The following is a 26,555-nucleotide window of genomic DNA, read 5'->3' as shown; positions in this document are numbered from 1 at the left end:
GCCACAGAAGGAATCTGGCAGATGCTGGGAACAGGCGAGCTGCACTCAGACTGGGTCCCACCTCCTACGCACTCACTTCTCAGTCTAGGAGAGGCCTCGCCTCCCAACCCCGCAGTCTCTGCCCTCGCCTTGCTCCTCTCTCTGAGATTCTAATCACGCCCTGGAGAGCAGCATGCGCAGCTCACAAACCACTTCCATACCCGCAGCGGCAACATTCAACCCTCTCATCCACCCGGGAGGCAGGGGTTGTGAATGCTCCCAGTGGACTGAGGAGGAATCCAAAGCTTGGAAAAGTTGAGCAGCTTGCCCAGACAGCAAATAGGTGGCTGAGCAGGGCTTTCGTCCAAAGGGTCTACTCTCAGCCAGCAGTCTTTCCATAGCTACACCCTGACTCCTTGCTGGTATTGTGACTTTATTAAATTATTATACAATTTTTTAAATTCAGTACTGTATACCTTCTCTCACGAACAGACTTCCCAAGTTTACTTGCTAAAATAACATTCATTTACTGATGAAAGTAAAAGTGTTAGTTGCTCAGGCTTGTCTCACTCTTTGCAACCCCATGGACTGTAGCCCACCAGCTCCTCTGTCCAGGGGATTCTCCAGGCAAGAATACTGGAGTTGTTAGCCATTTCCTTCTCCAGGGGATCTTTCTGACTCAGGGATCGAACCTGGGTCTCCTGCATTGCAGGCAGATTCTTCACCATCTAAGTCATTTTTTTAGACTTATAAAATACAGAAGAAAAAAGAAAATGAAAACCACCTATAATCATGCTTACTCACAACATTTTGTTGTATATCATTCTAACACACACACACATACAAACACACACACAGCTCTATGTGGCAATATATAAATAGATATAAGTAACACATATTCAAATTTAGGGTCATAGCACACACATAGTTTTGAAAGCTGCTTTTCCTTCAGAGTTCACCATGACCATGTCCCTGGGTAATTAAATCTTCTGTGTCACCAGTTCCAGGGCTGCATGTGTGAATATGGGGGGGTCTTGCACCTAAATTTCGGTGCTCTGGTGTTGGCTATAACTTACTTCAATTTGAATGGCTACCCCTCTGATAAAGAGCAGAAAATGCAGGTTGATCTCAGGCTATGGGCACATGTCCAGCTGCTGCCTGGGGGATCTGTCAGACCCTGGACTTCTGCCGGGGCTCCTCTGTATGGCTGAGCAATGGTGAGAGCCTTGGATGGGTAACCAGGAGGCCAGGCTTGCTGATAACCTCCTGGGTGTCTGCCATTCTCTGGCCATTCGTTAGTTTCCGATAAGTGCCAACAGGAGTTTAGATGGCCTGATCCTCTGAGAGTCAGTGAGTTTGTGGCCAAGGCTGGAAAGAGTAGGGATTCTGGAGTCAGGCCTGAGTGTTGGCTCAGTTCCACCACTCACTAGCTGTGTGACTGTGGACACGTTGCTCACCTTTCCAAGCATCGGTTTTTCCATCTGTAAAATCCTGGCTAATACTACCAACTAGGAGATGTGTTGTAGGGATTGGAGAGGAAGTATATAACACTTGGCACACAGTAGGTATTTAATAAACAGTCACAGTGATCACAAGCTTTTCACACTCCAGGCCCTCCTAGAGGGGTGGAGTCTGGGGGTTAAAAGTGCTTGGTATCAAGATTAAATGCCAGCTCTGCCATTTATGAGCTGTACAATCTTAGCTGGGTGACATCACTTCTCCATGACTTGACTTCTCCATCTTATTTGTAAGGTGAGGATGATTGCAGCTCCTTACTCAAGGTTGAAGGGAAAGTCAAGTGAGATGCTCCACACACACATCATCTATACATAAACACATCGCCCAGTCATCACTCAACATAACCCACGGAGTATGAAGCAGCTCCAGGGACTTGCCTTGCTCGGGGCTGCTGTGCGGGTCAGCACTCAAGTTGCTGGTTTCCTTGGTCCCTTCAGGTACAGGTTCACCAGAAAGCTCTGCATCCTCAGAGGCAGGGGATGGAGTTGGAGGTGTGTGTATGGGTTCAACTTCTGCTTCTTTAGACTGCAGGGAGGAAAAATGAGACCCAAAAGGATTTACTTGGCATGAGAGCAGGAAAGACGGCAGTGAGTATCACTGGAGAAAACAGTATCTCCACAAAAGCTGAATAAACCCAGAAAGCCTTATCTTGCCTATTGTGTACCTAGGTCATCACTGATCTTCCTCAGTCCCTGAAAAAGGTGCATGTTGGGGTAATTAAATTTTGTTCAGTTTACAGCGAGACCCTGCTACTCTTGGATGAAGCTCTTGGAGCACAGAGATCACACTCCTGTGATCCCTGCATCCCAGGCCAGCACAGAGGAGGTGCTCGGTAAAGATGTGTTAGAGGGAGGAGACAGAGGAAGGGATGGAGGAAGGAAGGATGGGAGGAAGGGGGGGAAGGAGGGTGGGAAGAAGGAAGGAAGAGAGGGAGCGGGGGGAAGAGGGCTGTGTTCAGCGAAAGCTGGATAAATCCAATCCCAGATGTATACTAATAACGCATGCCTATGAAAATAAAAGACAGGTATGGTTTCCTTTCTAGGAAACTTCAGTTTCTGTGCAGCTTCTTCAAAGTCAACCTATATCTTAACCACCTTTGCCAACTAGGAAACAACAAACAAAAAAACCAATAGTTGGAAACAACAATTCAGACATCTAGGTAGGAATCCTGATAAAGGGTAGCAAAGGTCATCCCCAGACCCAGAGTCAAACAGCAGTTCCTGTGACCCAGGGCTCATCAGGGGTCAGACAGTCTCATCATTTTCTGAGCTCAAGGGACTGGGGTGAACAGAAGGATCCTGCTGACCAGTGTTGGGTCTGTGGTAAGAACAGGAAATAACTAAGACATTAAGGTTTCAGGGTAAATTTCTTACCACAACCATCACTTACCTATCCTGACTAATAACAGAAAGCTATTTCCTTAATGTCAGAACCTAGTATATAAATGATGAGTCTCTGGTCCATCAGAACAAGGAAGATTCTTATGGGCCCCATAACTTAGGACTTAATGGTTCAGTTCTCATAATCAAACTCAGGTCAAATCCCAACTCTCCTCTTATTAGCTATGTTATGTTGAGTAAGTCATATAACTTACTGAGCCTCAGCTTCCTCCCCTATAAAATGGGGAGGAATAATATAATAATAATAAAATAGTAACTACTTAAAAGGTATAAAATGCATGGAGGTGCTTGGTACAGGGCCAGGTCCAGAGCATGAGCCCATAAATGGTAGCCATCATCCACATCACTAGATGTGATTTCTCTGGGTATTGATATTAAAGGTAATAATTATGTTTTTGCTCATCTACACTTGTTTTTTCAATTATGAATATGGAATATTTCTGTACTAAAAAAAAAGATGTAGTTTACTGTACTCTAAAGTTTCCAAGGTGAGAGCAAGGATGGAAGGCTTCAAGAAGTTGAGCCTTGAAGAAGAAACCGTTTCAGAAAGCAGGAATGGAGGAAGGCATTGAGGTAAGAAGGGACAAAACACTGACAGGGCCTGAAAACCTGATCTTGGAGAGGGCTGGAGGAGTAGCAGGGGGATGAAGCCTGGGGAGGCAGCAAGAGGGACGGGACTGGCTCTTAGGTGAGAAGTCCGGGCTTGTAAAGGAGCAACAAACAGCATCCCTTGGGTAGCAGGATGAGGGGATCCGGGCAGGTGTGAACTTTAGGGAGTTCACCCTGGTGTTAATGAAAACACGGATCGGGGGTGTTGAAGTTTAGGCCAGGAGACCAGGAGGATGCACTAAAGAAGGCTGGTGAGGCAGGACCAGGAGGGGTAGTGGGAGCGGGACACAGGCACGCTCCCACCCAAGGAGAGGCTGGGAAGAGCACCAAGAAGAACTCCTCATTCCCAGCTGTACAGTGATCCAGCAGAGCAGTAAGCACCTCTGCCCCAGGCAGGTCCTCTCCTCTCCTCTCCCTGCCCAGGGTCCAGGGGAAGCCACTTCACATGGTTCCCTGATGGGGCCAAGAAAGCCCGTGTTTATCCTGGAGCAAAGCTGCCGGTGGCTGGAAGCCAAGTGGCTTCATAAGGGACATGGGATTGGAGATAAGGCAGGTAGGGCAGGTCAGGGTTCAGGAAACACAGGACAGTCAGGAAAGGGTGGGCTAAGCTTAGTAACTCAATGTGGCAAATGCTGGGTTACAGGGAATCACTGACTCCAGCCTGTCAGCTGAAAACCTCTTTAGATAAACTCCCACCAAGGCAGCCATGAAGCCTGGGTTCAAGGCAGAGCTGGTGAGCCAACTCTTGGTGGTCAGGGTCAGGGGTCCTGCCTCCAACAGGCTGCTGCTGGTTTTCAGGGGTTAGTGTAGATGGAGAACCAGCGTGGCCTGTGACAAAATGCGAATGTTGAGTCTTTAATTTTAAATTAAAATGTGGTAATTTGCTGGCCCTCATTCAACACATATTTCTTGAGGCCCTACTGTGTTCCATGGCTTACCTGATCCCTGGGATATGGAAATGAATTAATAAGAAGGGTGTCTGTCCTTGAACTGTTGGACAATCGGGGAGACACAGACCCAGGCACTACTCGCTGTGAGATTACAGGATGGAGAGCCACACGTGAGGAGGGGACCGAGGCCGTGGCCTCCAATGAGGGGCTCTGGACTGGACCCTGAAGGAGTGGGAACTGGCCAGGTAGAGATGGGATGGGGGAGGGCCCGCCTGGCAAATGGAACCGCAGGAGCCAAGGCATGGACGAGGGGTGAAAGGGCCTGGTGTGCTGGGGATCTGTGAGCCTTGGGTGTCACTGGAAGAGAGGTCCTGGATGTGGAAAAGAATCCTCTGCAGAGCTTTGTGTAAGACAGACCCTCGATCTCACTCCATTCATTCATGAATCTGAACGTCTGGGCATGCGCCCAGGCAAGGGGCTTTTTTTAAGACCGACTCCTAGTTCCGCCCACCCCCCACCCCACCCCATACATACACACAGTATAGATAAACACATACATACACACACAGACATATACACAGACATATACACACATATACACACACACACACTCAGGACTCTGATGAACAGCCAGGGCTGAGAACCATAGGGTATTAATTCTAACTCAGCAAAGATAGAGCTTTCCAGAAATGGAAAGGTGTGTCAGCAGACACTGACTTAGCAGGAGGAAGAATGGGGCAGCAGGGACTCCTACCCTAAATGGGGAAGGAGGTGAGGAGGGGCTGGCTTTTTAAGTCCCTGACCGCTCAGGCAGTCCATGATTCAGTCTGAGGGTCATGGTTTGTATCTTAGAGGGTGGCAGGTTGCAAAGGGTGAGGACAGGGAAGTGAGATTCATTCCAAGAGAAAAGCCAGATAGAGAAGGGAGGGGAACGTCTGAGCCAAAGAGGGAAATTCCCCCGTCCTGGGGTGGGGAGCCGGGGGGGGAGTTTTCCAGGGGAGGGTGAAAGGGGGGGCAGTCCCCAGTTTGGGGCTGATGTGACTGACTGTGGCCTGGACCCAGGCTGGAAACCCGGCTCTGCCGCCTCCAGACTGCACATCCTCAGGCAAAGCTTTGCACTCCCGTGCCTCCCCCGGGGAACGAAAGGAAAACACCGCCCTGCGAAAGAGGTTACAGCCGTGCCTGACCCGCCTCCACCTCCATGGCGTCCCATGCTCTTAAGCCCCGCTTCAAGTCTGTCCCTCAGGACCACCTTGGGTTATTAGTCTCTCTGCCCGAGTCAGCCTCACTCCTAGCTGTGAGCTGGTACACTGGGGGGCAGCATCAGACCAGAAAGCCTAGAGGACCATGGCTCTGTGCCCTGCTGCCCTACGTCCTGGACATGCCAGTGGGGTGGCCAAGGGATGATGGGCTCATGGGACTGCAACACTGCTCAGCACAGCTACCCCGAGTCACCACCCAGGCAGGCACCTTGGACCCTTCACTTTCTCCATCACAGCTACCCCCAAATTGGCTGTAGTCCTGGGGGGGCACCCCTGCAACACCACCCCGGCCAGCAGCACAAGGTCATGGCCAAATCCTTGATGGGGCATAATGGGACTTGTGCTTTAGCCTCAGCTCAGCCACACACCCTAGGCCCAGTCTCTTTCCTTCTTTGGACCTCACAGTTTGTTCAGTAGTACCAAGGGCAGTTTTCTGTACATCTCTGAACAGGAAGAGGTGACCGTTAAGGCCCTCTCACAGTAACAGACTCTGGTCCTATTCTGCCCCACCCACACCTCTGTCTCCGGAGGTCTGTGATTTATAGCCTCTGCCTTCTTTCCAGCTCCCTGCTTTCTTCCATCAGAGATGTGTCCATAGACTGAGCCAGACCAGTCTAGGAGATGGCTGGGGCTTCCGTGTTCAGTGACTCAGACACTGCTGGCTGTTTTTATTAGAACAGGCTCCTTGGTGTCTCCACAGTCTGATTCAATGCTTTCAAAACCACTTCCTTGTCTCGGCCACAGGGCACATTCCCAGGAGGGAGGAGGCCCACACCACCGCTGCCTTTCCCATGGGACCAGAAATGAGCTCCTAGGAGGGCTCTCCATCTCACAGGAGTGAGGGCCCCAACTTCCCTCTCATAGCCAGAGCCCCGAACAAGTACGACAACAGCCACTTCCCTTGTGCCAGGCACTGGGCCGAGACCTTTTCCTTGCACAGCCTCATCAGACCTCGCAAGGACCCCACAAGATAGCACTCTGATTATTGTTTGGTGGAAGAGGGGCTGAGGCTCAGAGAGGCTGAGTAAGTCACCTAAGCTCACACAGCTGGGAGGCGATGGAGCAGAGTTCGCCTTTGGAAAGCCCTCCCCTGGTCACAGCACAGGGTGGCACCTGGGTATCGGCGTTCCCCTACACTGAGTGAAGTGAAGTGAAGTCGCTCAGTTGTGTCCGACTCTTTGCGACCCTGTGAACTGTAGCCTACCAGGCTTCTCCATCCATAGGTTCTCCAGGCAAGAATACTAGAGTGGGTTACCATTTCCTTCTCCAGGGGATCTTCCCAACCCAGGGATCAAACCCGGGTCTCCCGCATTGGAGGCAGACGCTTTAACCTCTGAGCCACCAGGGAATCCCCCTACACTGAGGATTTTGCAAAATGCCCACTGGCCAGTATTTTCCTGACTTCCCCAGGTGAGCTGTCGAATGAAGTCACAGATGTGAGGACAGAGACTTCAGACCAAGTCTGGGTCCTCTTGGACAATGCCTAGCCCTCTAAAAGCTGACCAAGATGACATAGCACAGTACCCAGTACTCACTGGGGCTTGAGTGTAGGTGACTGCTTCCAAGATCTCAGCTACTCCATCCGTCTCCTGGAGCCCGCTGGTCTCTCCAGATGCCTGTGTGGAGACAAATCATGTGGGCAGAGGGGGAGAAAAGTTGATAACTGGGGAGTCATAGAAACAGACTCCTATGGAGAAGCAGGGTGCATGTAAAAGGAAAGATGTAGATGGAGGTGTACAGAGAAAGTGGGGTGAAGGGGAAAGCATGTGATTGAGCTATTCTTTTTGTCTCCTTCCACATTTTATTGCTCAAACAAAAAATACAATCAATGTAGTCTCTCCAACATACCTACTTACATTTTGCCCAAGTGCCCTCCTATCTTGATCAAAAGGCACTCCCTCTGTGCTGACTGTCATCAGAATTTCTCACTGGGAACCACTATATTTGAAGAACATCCTCCTCTTGTTACCTAGTCTTCACCATTAGCCCCCTGATGGCAGCCAGGACACCGTGTGCCATGATTTTGTAACCTGCTTGTGGACCCTTGGATTGTTTCTGTTTGTTCAATATTAATAGCACCATAGAGATGAAGCAATATATACACACAAGTTTTCCCTTCTCTCAGCATAATGGGAATGCCAGGCTGGAATCATGGACTCGAGGAGAGCAAATATTCTCCCAGGGCCAAGTTCTACCTCTGAGGGGCTGGCTGTCCAAGTACACTGGCAACATTTTTTACTGAATGAATGAAAGAAGTTTATGCTTAGCTTTGGGGCTGACAGATAGAGGATATGAAGGTCTACGAATACGCCATGCTCTGCTGGCCTATGACTTTCCTTCCTTGTGCGGTGTCTTCTGCTGGGAATACCTTTTCTTCTTCATCTGGCTGACTCTTGCTTGTCACTGATCAGGTATCAACTCCTTCCTGACCGGCTTCCTGTTCTTCCTCTTCCACCTTCCTGCCCCCGCCTGACTTGTAGAATTTGGGTCTGAGGACCAATTACACTCAGGTCTATCACTGCTTTTGGGTATGTCTGAGCATCTTGAGGATGCAGACGGTCCCCAGTTCATCTCTTTATCTCCCGCATCTCCCCAGGTCGGTCACCTTGCAGGTACTCAGTCAAGCCTGGAGGGAGGGGGAGGAAGGAGGAAGAGGGAAAAGGAGCCATCTTTTTTTTCCTGCTCACCACCCCCTTTAATTGAGGAACTGATTCATTTGCCAAGCATAAAAGCTAAATTTAGGTTTGTTTTTATAAGAATTTACATTCAGAATGTCTTGGAGTTTTAACTTTTATTTTAGAATCCTGACACCCTTTCTTGGCAGGAAGTCTGGAAACCAGGCCATTGACTGGTACAGCCATGGAAGAACCTAACACCTTAGAAGAAACACAACTCCCCCCGCCACCAATCCTCCACCAAACACCAAAGACATGGCTGAAGTTCTCAAAAATAATAACAAAGCCAAAAAGCTCAAAATAGGACTTGATGGAGCGCTTGCCAAGATAGGGGATTTCAGAGACTCCATGACGTTTGGGGTGAAAAACTGCCTGGGTGCCGGGCCCTTCTCTGGCTGCTGGGGCTTCAGGGCCCACTGTGGGGGTGACGGGGAGAAGTGGGGGTGACGGGGAGAAGTGGGGCGGCAGGGAGAAGTGGGGCGGCTCACCGAGGAGTCTTCAGCTTCACACATCTCCTCGGGAGTCCTGGGGTCAGGGTGGATGATGAGCTGCTGTATGGAACCCTAGAGGAAAGCAGAGGGGTCAGAGGCCGCGTTTACAGCACAAGTGCCCCTGGGACACACGACTGTTTTTATACAGAGCAGAACCAGTGAAAGGACAGGAGTGAGAAGTGCTGCCCGAGGCCATGAAAAGAAAACCATGCCATCCCCAGGCCTGCTCTCATTAAGGGGGGCTCTCCCTGGGACAATGTAAAATGAGCCTCACTAACCAGAGAGGTCCTTAGAGAGCTCAGTATTCAAAGTGCAGAATAACAGCAGCCTCCTAACAGGTCCCCAGGTCCCTAACTTGTCAGCAGTGAACCCTAAAGTACTCGCCTCCCCCACCAGAAAGTGTCTCTCCCCCATGGCTCAAAGCTTCCAGCTGGAAGGACTTGTCCCCAGAGTAGCTGTCAGCCAGGCTCCCTGCCTCCACTCTGCCTCCCCTCCCTACCCCCGACAGCCCATTCTGCATATGTGGTGGTGGTGTTAGTCACTCAGTTGTGTCCAAAATTTTGTGACCCCATGGACTGTAGCCTGCCAGGCTCCTCTGTCCATGGAATTCTCCAGGCAAGAATACTGGAGTGGGTTGCCATTCCCTTCTCCAGGAGATCTTCCCGAGCCAGGGATTGAACCCGGGTCTCCTGCATTGTGGGCAGATTCTTTACCATCTGAGCCACCAGGGAAGTCCATCTCCAAGTGAGAGTTTCAAAACTGTTCATTGGATTCTACCTTCTTAAAATCCATATTCCACTGTATTACAGATAAACCCAAACTCCAGCTCAATCCTGTCTTGAATCAATTGGGAAGGTATCAGTAAGAATCAAAATGAAAGTGAAAGTTGCTCAGTCTTGTCTGACTCTTTGCAAACCCATGGACTATACAGCCCATGGAATTCTCCAGGCCAGAATACTGGAGTGGGTAGCCATTCTCTCCTCCAGGGGATCCTCCCAACCCAGTAAGACTAGTGGTGACTAAATGAATGACTACAATAACTTGGGATTTGCTTTAGAATGGCTCGTTCATAAAAATCCATTTGACAGTAAAATCGGTCTTCTGATATTTTTTCAAGGCACATTGTCCCAAAGGAGAGACAGCAACTACCTCACACTCTCAGCTCAGCTCTTCCACCTTCGCAGAAATTATATGCAGCTGTCACCATTTTCCAAAGACAAAATCACTGAACAAACCTTGAATTACAAACCTTACCCTTTTTATAATGCCTAAAAACAGAAAAAGTGCTTTCACACAGGCTAGCTCACATGATTCTACAGCCCTATAGCCTAAGTTTTCTAATCCCCACTCACAGATAAGAAAACACAGAGAGGATCAGAGAATTCAGCTGCTGTTTAAAATCATCAGGCTACACTGAAAACTCAGCAATAGAATCTAAGTTCTGAGTTTTGAGCCTAGCTTTTGTCCCACTAGCATGCATGCCCGAGGACATAAGGATAAAATGATAATAAGAACAGTCGCTCGTGTTTGCTGCAGTGTCCAGCAGCCTCCTCGTCTGGAAGACTTGAACTCACAATGAATCTCTCCAGCCCCGTAGCTCCTGCATTGCCCACAAAGATTCCCGCACTGGGCTCGAAGGTCAAGGCCTGGGAGGACCTTGGAAAGGGGACGCGGCCATGCTCCTCACAGTCCACGAGGAGGGTCACTTCCTCGCCCTGGACGACCACAGCAAAGTAGTTCCACTTGTGGGTCATCACGGGCACCAGGAAGGCGGCGGCCTCGCGGGACACCTGGGAGCTAGGCTCCGTGTAGTAGAGGATGACCCGCTGGCGGCCGTCCTCCACGCCCGAGAGCCGCAGGCCCAGGTAGATGACCTTCTGGAAGGCGTCCGTGATGGCAAACAGCACACCGCCTTGGGGGCTGCTGGGCTTCACCCTCACGCTGATGGCGAAGTCCCTGAAGAAGGTGGACGGGATGAGGGTCCTGGCCGGGCGGCCGACGTTGGCACCAGGCCCAAAGCTGTAGGCTGGGAAGCCACCATAGCCAGCTACAAAGGACACAGAGGAGGGCAGCGGGACGCCGACGAGCTCCGTGAGGTCCAGGGGGCCCCGGGAAGCCGATTCTGCAGGGAGGGAGAGAAGAGCCCATGCTTCACACATATGTTCCTCTCTGCTTGGAAATAAGGAGGAAATATACTCAGGAAATGAAATGGGATCCTTCAAGAAGCCCACTGCAGCATCTTAATTTCTGTTTGTCAAACTTTTTTGACAATGACCCATAATAAGAAATACATTTACATGGCCACCCACTATGCACATTTAGACAAATATATATCTGTAACCCTGAAACAGATGTTTCATAAAACATTATTTACTTTTAATACTCACCAGGCACTACGATGTTTTCCTTTCCATTTAACAATTCTTTTTCTCTTTTATTTTATTAAAAACATGCTGGAAAACAACCTACTAAATTGATTTCATTACCCACGAACAAGTCATGATTAGTTTGGAAAACATATCAGAATATTTCTAGAATATTTCTACAATGTTCCCCCACATCAACATAGGGATTTCCCCCCATTTCTCTCTGTAAAAGTGGGCAGGTTTGTTTTGTTGTGTTTTGAGTGAAGTCTACTGTTCAAGTGCCTCAGGATATGGGGGAAAGCAGGGACAAATCGAAGTGCTCCCAGACGTTAGGACAACTGAAATTTGCATCATTGTCATGCATTGTCAACTCCCTTTGTCACTGTCGTCATTATGACAGCATCACCCACATTCCCTGATCTCTCATTTTTAGCAGGCTGTAAGCTCTTCACATACATTAGTTCATTTACTCCTCACAACCACGCTATGAGGATAGGTACTATTATCCCATTCTATTCCAGAGAGAACTTGTGTGTGTGTGTGTGTGTGTGTGTGTGTGTGTTCAGTTGCTCAGTTGTGCCCCACTGCAACCCCATGGACTGTAGCCCACCAGGCTCCCCTGTCCATGGGATTCTCCAGGCAAGAACACTGGAGTGGGTTGCCATTTCCTTCTCCAGGGCATCTGCTGAACCCAGGGATTGAAACTGTATCACCTGTATTGGTAGGTGGATTCTTTACCACTAGTACCACCTGGGAAGCCCCAGAGACAACTTAGAGAAGGTAAAAAATTTGCCCAAAGTAAGCCCATCAGAAGTCTAAAGCCAGAGCATCTGACTAAAGAGGATGTGCTCTTCACCACCACCCTTTGCCGGGAGAAACATAGGGCTCCATTGTGGTGGCCTGGAGAGGACTTAGGCTCATAAGCCTTGAGCCACCCAACCACTATTCCCTGGGAGAAGGCTGCAGGCTGGCTTACAGACACCTGCACCCACATGCACCTAAAGAGATGAGATAAGAATGCAGGTCCCAGGAAGAGGTGGACAGGAACCCTGCGGATGGACAGTAGATACAAACTGGATTTTGAAAAAGTAATGTTTGAAAAAAGGAATGTAAGATGGTCATTTTATTTAATCTGTTTAGATTGATTACACATGGAGATGATAATTTGGGGACACTCTGGGCTATATAAAATATATTATTAACATTTTTAAGACAAGAATAACATGAGGAATAGGCATGGGCCCAGCACCCCACTTAAGAAAGGAAACATCAACTCAGCCGAAGCTCTCAGGAACTCTCTGATCCTTTCCCCCTGCCCATGCCCCAGAGGCAGCCACTCTAGGGGTCTGGTGTTTATCATCCCCATGCATGTCTTTGTGTGTTTACTACACGAGTATATGTCTCTAACAGAATTCAGCACTGCAGTGCCTGTCTCCTAACCTCATATAAGTGTTGGCAGGCTGCGTGTATTCTGGAACTTTTTTTTCCCACTCAACATTGTATTTTTGTGATTTATCCCTGTTGAGTGTGGCTCCAAGTCTCATGTTTTCATAGCAGTATCCTATGTATAAATAAGTCACTGTGGATTACTTCATCTTTCTGCTGATGGAAAGTGAGGTTTCCCATCACTATTACAGCCACTGCTGCTATGGACTTTCTTATTCACATCTCCTTGTGCTTACCTGTGCAAGTGAGTCCACCACTTTGGGGTGGAAATTATTCAATGATATGAACATTTGCACCTGTAACTTCACTGAGTATGGCTAAATTGCTCTCTTAAGCAACTGTGCCGTTTAAAAAACCTGATATATAACCAACAAATAACACTGTATAAGTTTAAGGTGAACAAAGTGTTGATCTGATACCCTTGTATATTGCAATATGATTACCACTCTAGCATTAGTTAATGCCCACCTCGCATGCTATAATTATCATTTCTTTTTGATGTAATTATTATCTTAATTATCATTAAGACGCAACTGTGCCATTTTACACACCCACTAGAAGCATGTTCCTGCCAACATTTAGGGGAGGTAGAGAGATGAGATTTGGGGAGAAGTCCATGGGGCTTTTCAACTATAGCGATGATGTTATTTCTTAAACTAGGTGATATTCGAAAGTATTCCTTGTAGTATTCTTTGTTAAAAACGGTCATGGTAAATATTTCACAACACTAAAGAAAATGATTATTGCATCTTCAGCAAAAGGGCAAGTCTGATCATGTTGAGGCCTTAATGAGAAGGCTTCTCCGGTCACCTGTGCTCTCAGGGTACCCAGCGGCCTGGGCACCTGGCTGGAGGGCCCTCTTGGTCTAGACCCAGCAGCACTCTGACTCCCCAGCAAGCCTGATGATGTCCTTCCAGTGCCCCAGGCCATCGCAGGTCCTCTCCCCCCACGTCAAATGCTCTTCCCTCCACGCCTCATCCCACTGGCTATTTTTACCAGAATAACTCCTCGTTCTCCCCACCCCCGAAATCCCTTGTTTCACCTCCTGACCTACATCCTCCTCCTTCAAAACACACTAGGGTCCCCCACTTTCACCCCCTGTACACTGCAGGTCGCTCTTGGTCACTTGTCTCTCTCCCCATTGGACCACACCATTCATCTCTATGTTCCCGCCTCCAGCTCAGTGCTAAGGAATGAATGAATGAAAAAAAATGAACAAATAAATGAAATTCAACCTCTTCAGTCTACAGAAAGAAGGCAAAACTGAGGTTAAAAAAGGGAAGGGGTTTAGTAATTATAAACAGACCTGATTCTCAATCCAATGCTTTTTCTGTCCAGTTTGCAATTTGCATTAAAACAGAAAGTAAAGTATAGCAAACCCAAGAAGGCAAAAATAAGAAGATTCGTAAATTGGTTAAATTTAATGACACACAAATTTTTTAAGTTCTGCATAGCAAAAATAAATTCCCACAGTGTCAAATAAAATCCCAATCTTAATAAAATATTTGCTGCATATATCACAGACAACAAACAAATTACCTTAACACACAAAACAAATGAATAAGCAGGAGGTCAATAATCCGAAGATACTGGGAAAGATTGAAGAAGAAAGAAGGGGACGACAGAGGATGAGACCGTTGGACGGCATCACTGACTCAATGGACGTGAGTTTGAGCAAGCTCCAGGAGATGGTGAAGCCTGGTGTGCTGCAGTCCATGGAGTCGCAAAGAGTCAGACACGACTGAGAGACTGAACAACAACAAAATAATCCAAAAGAAAAAATGGGCAAAGAATAGGAAAGTCTTTCCACAGTAAAAGAAAAAAAAAGGGCTATTAAACATACGAACAGATACTTAGCCTCATTCACAACAAGAAAGATACAAGGTAAGATTATGAAGAGACAGCATTTTCCCTATCAGACTGGCAAAGATCAAAGCGTTGGCTAACATCCTGTTTAGCAAGCGTTTGAGGGAACAGGCCATTGCATGCACTGCTGCTGGAAGTGTAAAATGATAACATCTGCGGGAGGAGCGTCCTCACTATGTGTATCAAAATTAAAAGTGCACGTGTACTCTTTGACGCAGTGGTTATACTTCTATAAATTTTTGAAACAGATAAAGTTATATATGTGCATATAAAGAACTTAAAAGAATATCCATTGCAGCACTGTTTAAAATGTATCTGGACATATCTAAACCGTTCCATCTTGGAATTCTCAGGGAATGGTTAAATAAATACTAACTTTTGTTATAGTCACACAAAGCAATCCAATGCAGCCTTTATTTATTTTTTAAAAATATTTATTTATTTGGCTCCCTCGGGTCTTAGTTGATCATGGTTAGTTGTGCTGTGCCATGTGGGATCTTGGTTCCCTAATTACGGGCTAAACCCACAATCTCTGCACTGCAAGGCAGATTCTTAACCACTGGACCACCAGGGAAGTCCACTTGTGAAGCCTTTAAAAAGGTGTGATTCCTTAGGTGTTAATATGAAACAGGAAGAGCTGACTCCTTGGAAAAGACCCTGATGCTGGGAAAGATTGAGGGCAGAGGAGAAGCGGGCGACAGAAGATGCATCATCGACTCAATGGACATGAATCTGAGCAAACTCCGGGAAGCAGGGAAGGACAGGGAAGCCTGGCAAGCTGCAGTCCACGGGGTCACAAAGAGTCGGACACAACTGAGCAACAACAACAACAAGATGTATGAACTAGAAACAAACAGAAAAACAAGGTGCAGAATAGAATTGCTATCCATTCAGTTCAGTTCAGTGCAGTCGCTCAGTCGTGTCTGACTCTTTGTGACCCCATGAATCGCAGCACACCAGGCCTCCCTGTCCATCACCAACTCCTGGAGTTCACCCAGACTCACGTCCATCGAGTCAGTGATGCCATCCAGCCATCTCATCCTCTGTCGTCCCCTTCTCCTCCTGCCCCCAATCCCTCCCAGCATCAGAGTCTTTTCCAATGAGTCAACTCTTCGCATGAGGTGGCCAAAGTACTGGAGTTTCAGCTTTAGCATCATTCCTTCCAAAGAACACCCAGGACTGATCTCCTTTAGAATGGACCGGTTGGATCTCCTTGCAGTCCAAGGGACTCTCAAGAGTCTTCTCCAACACCACAGTTCAAAAGCATCAATTTTTCGGCGCTCAGCTTTCTTCACAGTCCAACTCTCACATCCATACATGACCACTGGAAAAACCACAGCCTTGACTAGACGGACCTTTGTTGGAAAAGTAATGTCTCTGCTTTTGAATATGCTATCTAGGTTGGTCATAACTTTCCTTCCAAGGAGTAAGCATCTTTTAATTTCATGGCTGCAGTCACCATCTGCAGTGATTTTGGAGCCCCAAAAAATAAAGTCTGACACTGTTTCCACTGTTTCCCCATCTATTTCCCATGAAGTGATGGGACCAGATGCCATGCTATCCATTGGAAGTACATATATTAATACATGTTAAATACATAAAATATATATTAGAATATTTCTAGAAAGATACACAAGAAGCTGAGGCCAGAGACTCTCCAGGGAAGGAAGCTAGTGGCTGGGTGACAACAGACTTTCTTCTCAATGGATACTCTTTTGTACTTTTTGAATTTTACCTCAAGCACATGAAGTGAAAAATAGACATTTACATATTTTTAAAGATATAAACTCTTTACATCCTCTTTTAGAAAGTACAAAATCTTTTATGTTTTTCCTCACTCAAAGATAGCCCATTTCTGTATACAAAGGGGGAAAGAGTGAAAAGTAATGAAACAGAAATAAAAGCAAGCACCCCGCTGAGATTTCTTTTCTCCCCTCCACAGTTTAAAGATAAAAGCCAAATAAAAGCATGAGTACCCTGCTGATAGCTTTCTGTCTTCTCCATCTGATCCAGTGAAAGCTTTTCCTCCAGCTCGTCTCCTTCTCCAACTGAGAATAGGAGAGGAAGCCCCTTTCCAGTGGGATGCTCCAGGTCTGCAGAATGTGTGGTTCCACAGTGGGTATATGACCCAGGCCTCTCATCCAGAGGCTTGTTTCTAAGTGGTGTTCCAAGGACTCAGGAACAGGTGGGGTTCAGGGACTCCGGGACAGGGGTTGAAAGGTTTCCACCCAGAAGCCTGCTTAAACCAGCCCAGTGCTGCCATGTAAAGCAGTAAAGCCCAGGCTTCCACATGGCCATTTTGGGAATTCTTAGTTCCAGGAGGGATTCTGCTTCAAAAAAAAAAAGAAAAAATCACCCATCGAGCCAACCTCCTTATTTTATAGACAGGGAAATAATGGTCAAGGAGAGAGTTTCATGACTAGGACACACATCCAGGAAGTAACAGGGGGAGCAGTGAAGCAAGAATGGGTGGAGGGGGAGATGTGATTCTGCCTTGGGGTGACTTGGAGTGGCAGGTGACCCGCAACTGGCGCCCCTCCACGACCCCTGGGCTGCCCTAGCCACGCTAGGCACAGGCCACTGGTGGGCCAGCTCGAGAGTGGACGGAAGAGGCAGCCTGTAGAGAACTGCCTTGGCGCTGGACAGAGCTGGGTTCAGATCCAACCTGTGCCAGTTACCAAGTAGGCAGCTTTTGGGCGGATAACTTACTGGTGATGTAGGAATGTCCCACCCATCTCACACATGGGGACCAAATGAGATAATGGAGGAAAAGTACAAGTGCTCAACAAATAGTAGAAACTGGTCTTCTGCTTGATCCAAAGGTTTAAGTTTAGTAAAAACCAAAGTCTGCAAAGAGATCCTTTCCTAATCCTACCTGCCCCCTGCTGCCCAGACCTCGGCTATGAGGGAGAACCAGCATGCAAGCAGCAGGCAGCAGGCCTTGCTTCCACTGGGTCAGCCACAGGGGGAGCCAAGCCACAACCTAAAGGAAGTCCAAGTCAGCCCCTGCTGTGCTCTCAGCAACCGCCCCCTCCCTCCACACACACTGTCCCACGGCATGCTGTGGGATGGCAGGGAGTGACCTCTGGCCTGGAGTGACCCATGCTCAGGGCTGCGCCTGGGCCTACTGGCTCACTTCCCCTTGGCCTCTGGCAGGAGGGCCACCTGCTCAGGCAGCCACCAGGGAGGGGAGAGAAGCCAAGAAGCCAAGACAAACAGGCCCAGCAGCTAGGTCCATAGGCTTGTCCTGGGATGGCTCTGTGCTGGGTGGGAAGCAGGGGGATGGAGATCACAGCTGCTGGAAGGACGTTCCACCATCCTTGAGGGGCAAGACTGGAGGGGGTGGTGCTAATAGGGGACTGATCACAGAACTCTCTAGCCTCAGGAAGCTTGGGGCCTTTTGTGGGAGGGTGCCACAATTCTCCACAGATAACTGCCTATCTCAGAGGACATCTGACCTCAGTCTTAATCTCACTTCATTAATGCATAGGGATAGCTTCATTTCTGGGCTTCCCAGGTGGCACTAGTGGTAAAGAACTCACTTGCCAATGCAGGAGATGCAGGAGATGTGGGTTCGATTCCTGGGTTGGGAAGATCCCCTAGAGGAGGGCATGGCAACCCACTCCAGTATTCTTGCCTGGAGAATCCCATGGAAAAAGGAGCCTGGTGGGCAATGGTCCATAGGGTTGCAAAGAGTCAGATACGACTGAAGCGACTTGGCACACACACTTGCAGCTTCATTTCAGTGGGGGTTCTTCAACCCACTTTTCCATTCGTGAATTTGATAACATTTGTGAAGCCCCCACATTATGCCTTGTGTGCAGCTAGGGATGTGGAACTGAAACCAGAATGCAGGCTCTCAAGGAGTTCCTGATCTAGATGTCTCTGTTAGCAGTCAGCCATTTATGCTACTCAAACTCCAGAGCCTTCAATGGCTCCCCAGCATGCTCAGAATCAAATCAAAATTCCACTCAAGACACCTTCTGATTCCTCTCGTCATTCTCCCCCTTTTCCTGTTCTTGCCTTTGCTCACTCTGTCCCTTTTATTGGTAACACCTTCCCCTATCTTTTAACAGCTGAATCTTTCTACGCTCACTCAGCTGCACCCCAAGACCCCGGAGCTTCACTCCTACACTATACACAGAGCCACAGGCATGACTCCCCCATTCAAATACCCACATGAGAGCTTGGCAGAGAGCAGGCACTCAGAGCTGTGGCCTGAGGAAAGGGGGCAGACAGATGCAACTGGGCCTCACTCTCCTCAAGTCTTTGGTTTGGGTACCGGAGTACAACTTTGCAGCAGCCCCTCCCGGGGGCACAGGGAAGAGGAATCAGACGGCTTTAGAGGTGGACTGGGGAGAGGAAATCTGAATAGTCACCACATGGTGCAACTTTCCTCCCAGGGGTCCAAAGCTAGTTTCCATGGAAACTGGGACAGAATTCTAGTGATGAAGAAACAAACAGGGCAGGGTTCAGGTTTTCTTTCCACAGAGATGACCGTGACCAGAGGCCAGAGGAGGTGAGGAACTGGAACCCTTCCCCCTCCTCCTCTCCAGGATAGCTAACACCTCTCTTCCCCAAGCAGACCTCAGTTTCTCCTTCTGTGTAATGGGCTGGTTCAGCCTTTCCATCTGTGGGGTCCTGAAGCAGTGCCTGGGGTTAGCCTGGGCTATGGAGCTTTGCCTCCTTAGGGAACCGAATCTGGCTTTGCAAAACTCCATCTTCATCTCACAGATGAATATCTGGGACCTGAGCCCAGTGTTCGTGCTTGTCAGCCCCAAGGGACTGAGGAGCATTCCCCTGGCTCTAGGTCAAAGCCGGTTGCAGAGAGCCAGACAGGGAGGCTGAGGACACTTCAGGAACGCGCGCGGCAGCGGCCCCTGGTGGCCATACCAAGAACTGCACCCATGAAACGCAAGAAAGGCTTCCTGGGCTGCAGCTGAGAGGGACACTGCCTGAGCCTAGGGAAACTGGGAGAATGTGGCCCCAACAATAGACTCAGAGTCAGGTCTGGAAGTGACCCAAGAGAGCGGGCCTGAGGTCAGTGGGGAACTGTGGACGAGCCAGGACTAGAACCCAGGTGCCTCCCTCCCATCCTCTGCCCCCTTCCTACCCCGGCTGTCTGGGAAGGCAAAGGGTGTTCCCCTCCCTACATCCCATTTCCACTTGCAGCTGTGAAGACTACAGAACACTTCAGTCAGCTTAAACAGCAACTCACTGACTCCTGTTGCTCCCACTGGGGCAGGCACAAGGGTCCAGATGACCCCAGGTTACTGGAGCCAGCAGGCAGGCTAAGTATGTATAGGTAAAGTGCGCATGATGGCCCTGGGGGCCCCAGCAGGGCATCTCTCTCCTGGATTTCCCTGCACTCAGAGGGGAGATCCCCAATACCTCCTATGCTGCCTGCTGCGAGTGCACCAAGCCACAGACTTGATGCAGAAAATGTGCAGCTCACCATCTGGAGAAGGAGCCTCCTCCGCCACATTCCCTTCCCACAGCGAAAGTCCATCCGGTTACTGCTTGCATAATGTCCACTGTCCAGGAGCTCATCCCCCACGCCAGGGCAACCCTGGCCACTGCTGGGCAAATCGAAGTCAGTAAGCTGAGGCATGTCCCCCTGTAGCCTCCACCCGCCTGGCTGGGCCTAACTCTGCCCCCTGGACCACACACGAGTCAGCCTGGACCTCCACACCATGGCCTCTCGGACATTATACAGGGTGGGACCGTGGCCTGTGAGGCAGACTCTGCCACCAGCCCAATGTAGCCGTCTCCTTTCTCTCTGAGCCTCAGGTTCCTCATCTGAAATGAGAGGCTTGCATCAGATGGCTTCCAAAGGCCCTTGCCAGGTCTGAATGTCTCCAATTTTGCATCCTCATCTCCCATCTGTTTTCCAGTTTCTCTAACCACTCTTAACTGCCAGTTCCTTCAGCCCACAGCCTTCAGGCCTGGAAGGAATGACTCCAAAAGGGACCAGCACAAATCCAGCCCTCCCCTCACAGATGTCCTTGCCTTTGGGCAGCGCAACCTGGCCAGAGGCGATGAGCACTGTGCCCAGGAAAATGTCATGGCTCTGCCTGGGAGGAAACGTCACCCCACCCAGCCTGGAGTCCCCGAGGCGCCCAGCTCTACCTGACTCCCTTCCCAAGGAAAATGAGTGCAACAGAATTCCTGCTGCAGGGGCTCTATCTGCACCCAGCACAGATTCAAGAGGTTCTTAGAAAAACCTACCACCCAATGCATTTCTTAGAAAAAAGAACTGTTTCCCTGCCAGGGAAAAAAATCCTGGATCAACTTAGAAGGGAGACCTGGGCTTGCCAACAATCAAAGACCTCATTTTTCTGAATTACAGAAGAGCATTTTTCTACATGTAAACTTAGAACGCCTCTTTCCCTTTTCCGGTTTTCATATATAGTGCAAGAATTTTCCTGCTCAATGAAGTTACTGTATGAGCTTTCCTTTCTCTCGCGCGCACTCTGTCTCTTTCTTTCAGGCCTCTGACCTCAACTGAGAAAAGGATGGTTTTGAAGGGGCCTGGAGGTGGTCAGAGACCTAGCAGGGTGTGGGCTCTGCAGCCTGGCTGCCCTGCCTGGCAGCTGGAAGGAGCTGGGTCCAGCTGGCAGCCCCAGCAGGAATAAGTCTGTACCCAGCAGCATCCCCTGTGGTTTCTGAAGCATCCTCTCATCTGCTCCCTCTGCCAGAAGGGAGGCAAGATGGGGGTCATTCTCCCATTTGGCAAAGGAAGGAATCAAGCCCCAAAGAGGGGAAGTATCTCACCCAAAGCCGCAGTGCAGGAGCCAACCTATTATAGCCCACCGCCTCCTGGCTTCCCCCAAGGCCTTCCATCTGTGTCCCCACAGTAGCTGAGCATCCCTCCACCTCAGCACACTCCTCTCTGCATTCTGCTGGTTAGTGCCCTTCCTTCCCTGATACGCATAGACATGGGCTCCTGGGCATGGACCATGCAGATCCATATCTCGGTCCCCAGTACCAGCACAGTCCAGCAAGGGTGACCCATAAAGGGATGAAAAGAAACAATAAGATCTGTGGCTAAGATTTACTGTGGGCGTGCTGCGTGACAGGCACTATTCAAAGAGCTTTCCATCATCTCTTCACCCTTGATTCTTTATGAAGTAGATATTATTAACCTCATTTTACAAGACAGAAAACTGAGGCTTGGAAAAGTCAGTTACTGCCCCCAAGGCCATGAAGATAATGAGCAACTGGAGTCAGGATTCAAATCTGACTATGTAGTATGATGTGGTATGAAGGTCCCAGCCCTAACCACTCATCAGAGTCACCCAAGGAGCTTCTGAAAAGACAGGGATCTGCTCTTCCTGCCCGGCCCTATCAAATCAGAGTCTTCCAGAGTCTGGCCTGGGTGAGTCTAATGCCCTCGCCTGGTTGGCAGACACAGGTAAGGGTTAACCACCTGGGCTTTGGGAGCAGAACAACCTGGGTGTGAGCCCTAGGTCCACCACTAACTGGGGTGGGCAAGCCAATTGGCTTCTCTGAGCTGTAGACTAATCTGTAGAGCAGGGCAGCAATAGAAGAGACTGGAGAAAATGGACAACATTCTATTGTCCCGGAGAGAATGGACAACCTGACAAGGGCTGTGCTCAGCACAGGGCTCAGCGCATCAGGAGCACTCAGGACCCAGCGAATAGACTGACTCTGAGCCAGATACCCTTGTGGTCTCTGCAGTTCCCCTCACAGCCATCCCCCAACTGTTAGCCGTTACAGAATAAATAATAGAATTGGATAAGCAGGCCCAGAGACCAGGGAACCGACGAGTTGAGCCTGGAGAGTGTATGACTCTCATCCTGTGGCCAGGGCCTGCACCACCCACTACACACACACACACACACACACACACACACACACACACACACCGTGAGCTAGGCGGAATTGAGCCCCAGGAAGCAGGCAGGGTGTCTTGCTCTCCTGCTGCAGTGAGGGCCTTCAGACCCCTTCCTCATGGCCTTCCCTGAACCTGGGTTCAAAGCCACGCAGGGACCACACGCACCAAGCGGTCCAGCAGAGGCTGGCAGGTGTGGGCAGGCATGAGCACCGTGGGCATCTGGGAAGAGTCTTGCAGTAACTTCTTTCAGTTTATGGCCCATCCTTTTTCATTTGGGGAACAAAGCGTCTTTGAGTGTGATGGAGGCCTGGGCTCCTGAGGATGACATCAGCTGCAGTGAGTCATCACTCCGGGCAGCAGCTCTGGAGGACTGGGCCCCTAGCTCTGCAAGGAAAACTCACTGGCCTGGAGAAGGGGCTTGCCTGGGGCACACGAGGGGGACCAGAAAGGAATAGGTGGAGACCTGCTGGGTCTCCACCAATTTCAGGAACTCCTGACAATGCCTGGCTCAGTACTGCAAGGGGACACAGAACCAAGGCTGGCAGGGTGGTGAGGTCAGGACAGATGTGTGGACCAGATGGTTCCTAACTGTTCCCCAGGGGCAGGGGAGGCAAGAGTGCAGGGCAGGATGTGGAGGAGGTCACCAGCAGGAGAGGGGAGGATAAGGAGGAGGCCTGCCCCCAGCCCCTAACACATGTGGACACACATGCATCCCACACATTCGTACAGATTCACACTCAAAAACCACACACATACACACACTCTTACCTATTCACAACAATCCCATGAACATACTCACACCCCGCTACAGGTACTCATACACACTCATTCACACAGACACATACCTTCACCTGCATTCACCCCATGCTCAAGCACCCTGACGCCTTCACACACTCACACACATATCCACCTGCAAATTGTTCATGGAGACTCTCACACATGCTCACTCACCTATCCTGATCCACACTCACACCAAAGCAACTCAGATCTGATTTGCTTAATATGCTGTTGTTTAGTCGCTAAGTCATGTCCAACTCTTTGAAACCCCATGGGCTATAGACCACCAGGCCCCTCTGTCCATGAAATTTTCCAGGCAAGAATAATGGAGTGGGTTGCCATTTCCTACTCCAGGGGATCTTCCTGACCCAGGGATAAAACCCACATCTCCTGCGGCTCCTACACTGCAGGCAGATTCTTTACCGCACCCCCAGGGATTGCATGGCAGGGAAGTTCTTGCTTAATTTATTGGGTTCCAATTATGGTCTCATTAGGAAAGAATTTTGCAGCTAAAAACTAACCCCTCAATACAGAGGCACCCAACAGAAACCTTTCCACATTATAGATGTTGAAGTGAGGGCACTGTAGGGGCAGGTATTCACCAGGGGACCCACAGAGAGTCTGCAGCCCACTCTTTCTTCTCCAGTTGCCTCTGTAAAGGGCTGGAGATCTTTGACTGCTCTTCCTACACAAAGGGTTTCTGTTTCTCTGATGTGGGCACATTTTCCAGATTCTCCCCCTTGTCGGTAAAACTTTCTTTTTAGAATATTAGATTTGGACCATGTCTTCGTACAGCATTGAACCCAATTAACTGATGCTCTCGGAATCAGTGCTAGGAACGGCTGAGCAAGAAGTACGCACTGCAGGTGATACGGGCACCTGGTAGAGCCTGGCACAGGTAGGACCCCAATACATGTTAAGTTCATGACTGTATGAGGGACGTATAATGACGGACCTACTGAGCCTTTACTGTGTCTTGGGTGCCGTGTACTTTAGCTGCAGAGCAGTGGTTCTCAACCCTGGCTGCACAGAATCACTGGGGAGATTTTTTGAAAATGCTGATGCCAGCAGCCCACCCCCCAGAGATGCTGATTCAGTTGGTCCAGGCGGGGCCTGGGCACCAGCACCCCAGCTGATGCTGATTCACAGCCCCCCTACCCAGTTCTCTACAACTCCACTCTTGCTGTTCTCAGTCAACAGATGAGGTAACAGAGGCACACAGAAGTTCCATAACCTGCCCAAGGGCACACAGTTATCAGGGCCCAGAACTAGCGATTCTAAACTCCCATCTGCCTGAGGCAAGGAGTGGTTTCCCTCTGCTGCCCAGGAATGTCACTTCAAGCCAAGGGTGGCCCACTCCAGGGAGCACACCCTGACTGTCCCAGCCCTCAGTGACCTTGGGCCCATCTGCCTCTCTATTCCCATTGCCCTGCTGCCCCGCCCCACCGCTCTGAGCATCAGCACTCAGCACCAGAGAGAGACAGTCTCTTACGAGCTTCATCTCCTGAGCAGATCTGGGGAGGGACCTGGAGAGCCACTTCTCCCATCTTGGCTGCTCCGAACTATCTTTCAAACTGGAAAAGGACCTCCAAGCAGCACAGTAATGGGGAGAAAGTCTCAGCCAGCTCTGGCTTCAAGTTCATCATTTAAAAGCTGTGCATCTTTGGACACGGCACTTCATCTCTCTGAGCCTTGGAGTCTACACCCATAACACAGGACTAATGCCACCTGCTTCAGCAGAGAGTTTTGAGAAATCGACATAAGATACTAAGCAGAGGGCCTAGCAAAGCGTACGTTCTACACAGCACAGTGGGTGTTGTTACTGCGGTCATCGTCAATGACATTAGCCTTCTTTTCTCCCCGCTGAACTACTGTCTATAATTGCCAGGAAAGGTAGGTTTGTGCAGTTTTCCCTCTGGGTTTCAGTTTTCTCACATGCAATATGGGGTGATATGATCTCCTTCAGCTTAGTTGCAGTGAGGGTCAAGTGTGGGTCTGCATGTGGAAATGCTTTGTTAAGTGTACCCTGCTCGGGTATGAGGAACAACTAAAATGGACAGGGGACTCTAAACTGGTGTCTGGAGGAGGAGAGTGCTGTTTTTCTCAGATTAGTGAAATTCGAACCTGCTGAAATGCTATAATGTGGCCAGTGTAACTTCAGAAACAGAATTTCCTGACCCACCCTGGAGATGGCTTGAATAAAATGGGGCTGACCAAGGGGAGCTGGAACTTAGAAATTAGTATAACATTCCCACTCCATCCCCTCCAAGGCAGGCTCCAACCCCAAGGCAGGCTAACTGCAGCAGCTGGAAGAAACGGTAACTAAATAATAATAATAATAGCGCATGTTCACTGTAGAGGACCTAAATGATGGCCTCAAAAATGATAGGTACCTGGAACCTGTGAATGTGGCTTTATTTGGAATAAAGGTCTTCTGAAGATACACTTAAGGATCGCAAGATGAAGAGATGATCCTGGATTACCCGAGTGGACCAAAATCCAATAACCTGTGTCCTTATAAGACAAAGGAGAGATCTGACAGAGAGAAGACAGAGGCAGAGACCGGAGTGATACAGTGATGCAGTCAAGGATTATGGACAGCCCTCATAGCTGGAAGAGGCAAAGAAATATTCTCCTCCAGAGCCTCCACAGGCAGTGCAGCCCTGCTGATATCTTGATTTTGGACTTCTTGCCTCTAGAATTTTACCAGTTTGTGGTAGTTTGTTACAGCGGACAAGGAACCTAAAGCATTCATTGACTACTTACTGTATGCCAAGCATCTGAAAGGAAATCAGTCCTGAATACTCACTGGAAGGACTGATGCTGAAGCTGAAGCTCCAATACTTTGGCCATCTGATGCAAAGGACTGACTCATTAGAAAAGACCCTGACGCTGGGAAAGATTGAAGGCAGGAGGAAGGACAAAGGATGAGATGGTTGGATGGCATTACTGACTCGATAGACATGAGTTTGAGCACGTTCTGGGAGTTGGTTAATGGACAGGGAAGCCTGGCATGCTGCAGTCCATGGGGTCGCAAAGAGTCAGACACGACTGAGCGACTGAACTGTATGCCAGTCTTATTCTGAGTGCAGTGCCTGGACTGAGTCAGTGAGGAAGGTGTTACTACCTGTATATTCTTTATGAATAGACCGAGATGCAGAGAGAGGAGGTCACACAGCTAAGTGTAACAGAGACACTAAGTGTGACAGCTAAGTAAGTGGCAGAGACAAGACGAGAACCCAGCCTGGGTCCATGTTCCATAGCCCACCTGCTTAACCACAACGATGATTCTCCAAGTGCAATTCCCAGACCAGCAGCATCAGCCTCACCTGGGAACTTACTAGAGATTCAGATGCTCTGGCTCTTCTCCAGACCTGCTGAATCAGACCTTGTGCAGGGAAGAGGGCAGCAGCACCCT

At 49.3% G+C, this 26,555-nt stretch overlaps 1 protein-coding gene across 3 annotated transcripts in view; it reads right to left on the bottom strand.

Moving 5' to 3' along the window:
* Positions 1 to 26,555, bottom strand: part of COL15A1 (collagen type XV alpha 1 chain) — a 103,590-nt gene that overhangs the window by 57,495 nt on the left and 19,540 nt on the right. For all 3 annotated transcript variants that reach the window (XM_086414389.1, XM_086414387.1, XM_086414388.1), the window contains 4 exons: positions 10,399 to 10,946; positions 8,822 to 8,896; positions 7,194 to 7,274; positions 1,875 to 2,022 (listed from right to left, as the gene is read on the bottom strand). In XM_086414389.1, coding sequence (XP_086270515.1) covers positions 1,875 to 2,022; positions 7,194 to 7,274; positions 8,822 to 8,896; positions 10,399 to 10,946 — 852 coding nt within the window. The remainder of the gene's footprint in view (positions 1 to 1,874; positions 2,023 to 7,193; positions 7,275 to 8,821; positions 8,897 to 10,398; positions 10,947 to 26,555) is intronic.

Source organism: Bos grunniens, chromosome 8, assembly GCF_055505025.1.
Source record: "Bos grunniens cultivar Pamir isolate PY7600 chromosome 8, Bosgru_T2T1.0, whole genome shotgun sequence".
NCBI classification, from domain to species: domain Eukaryota; kingdom Metazoa; phylum Chordata; class Mammalia; order Artiodactyla; family Bovidae; genus Bos; species Bos grunniens.
This window is presented reverse-complemented; position numbering and strand designations above follow the sequence as displayed.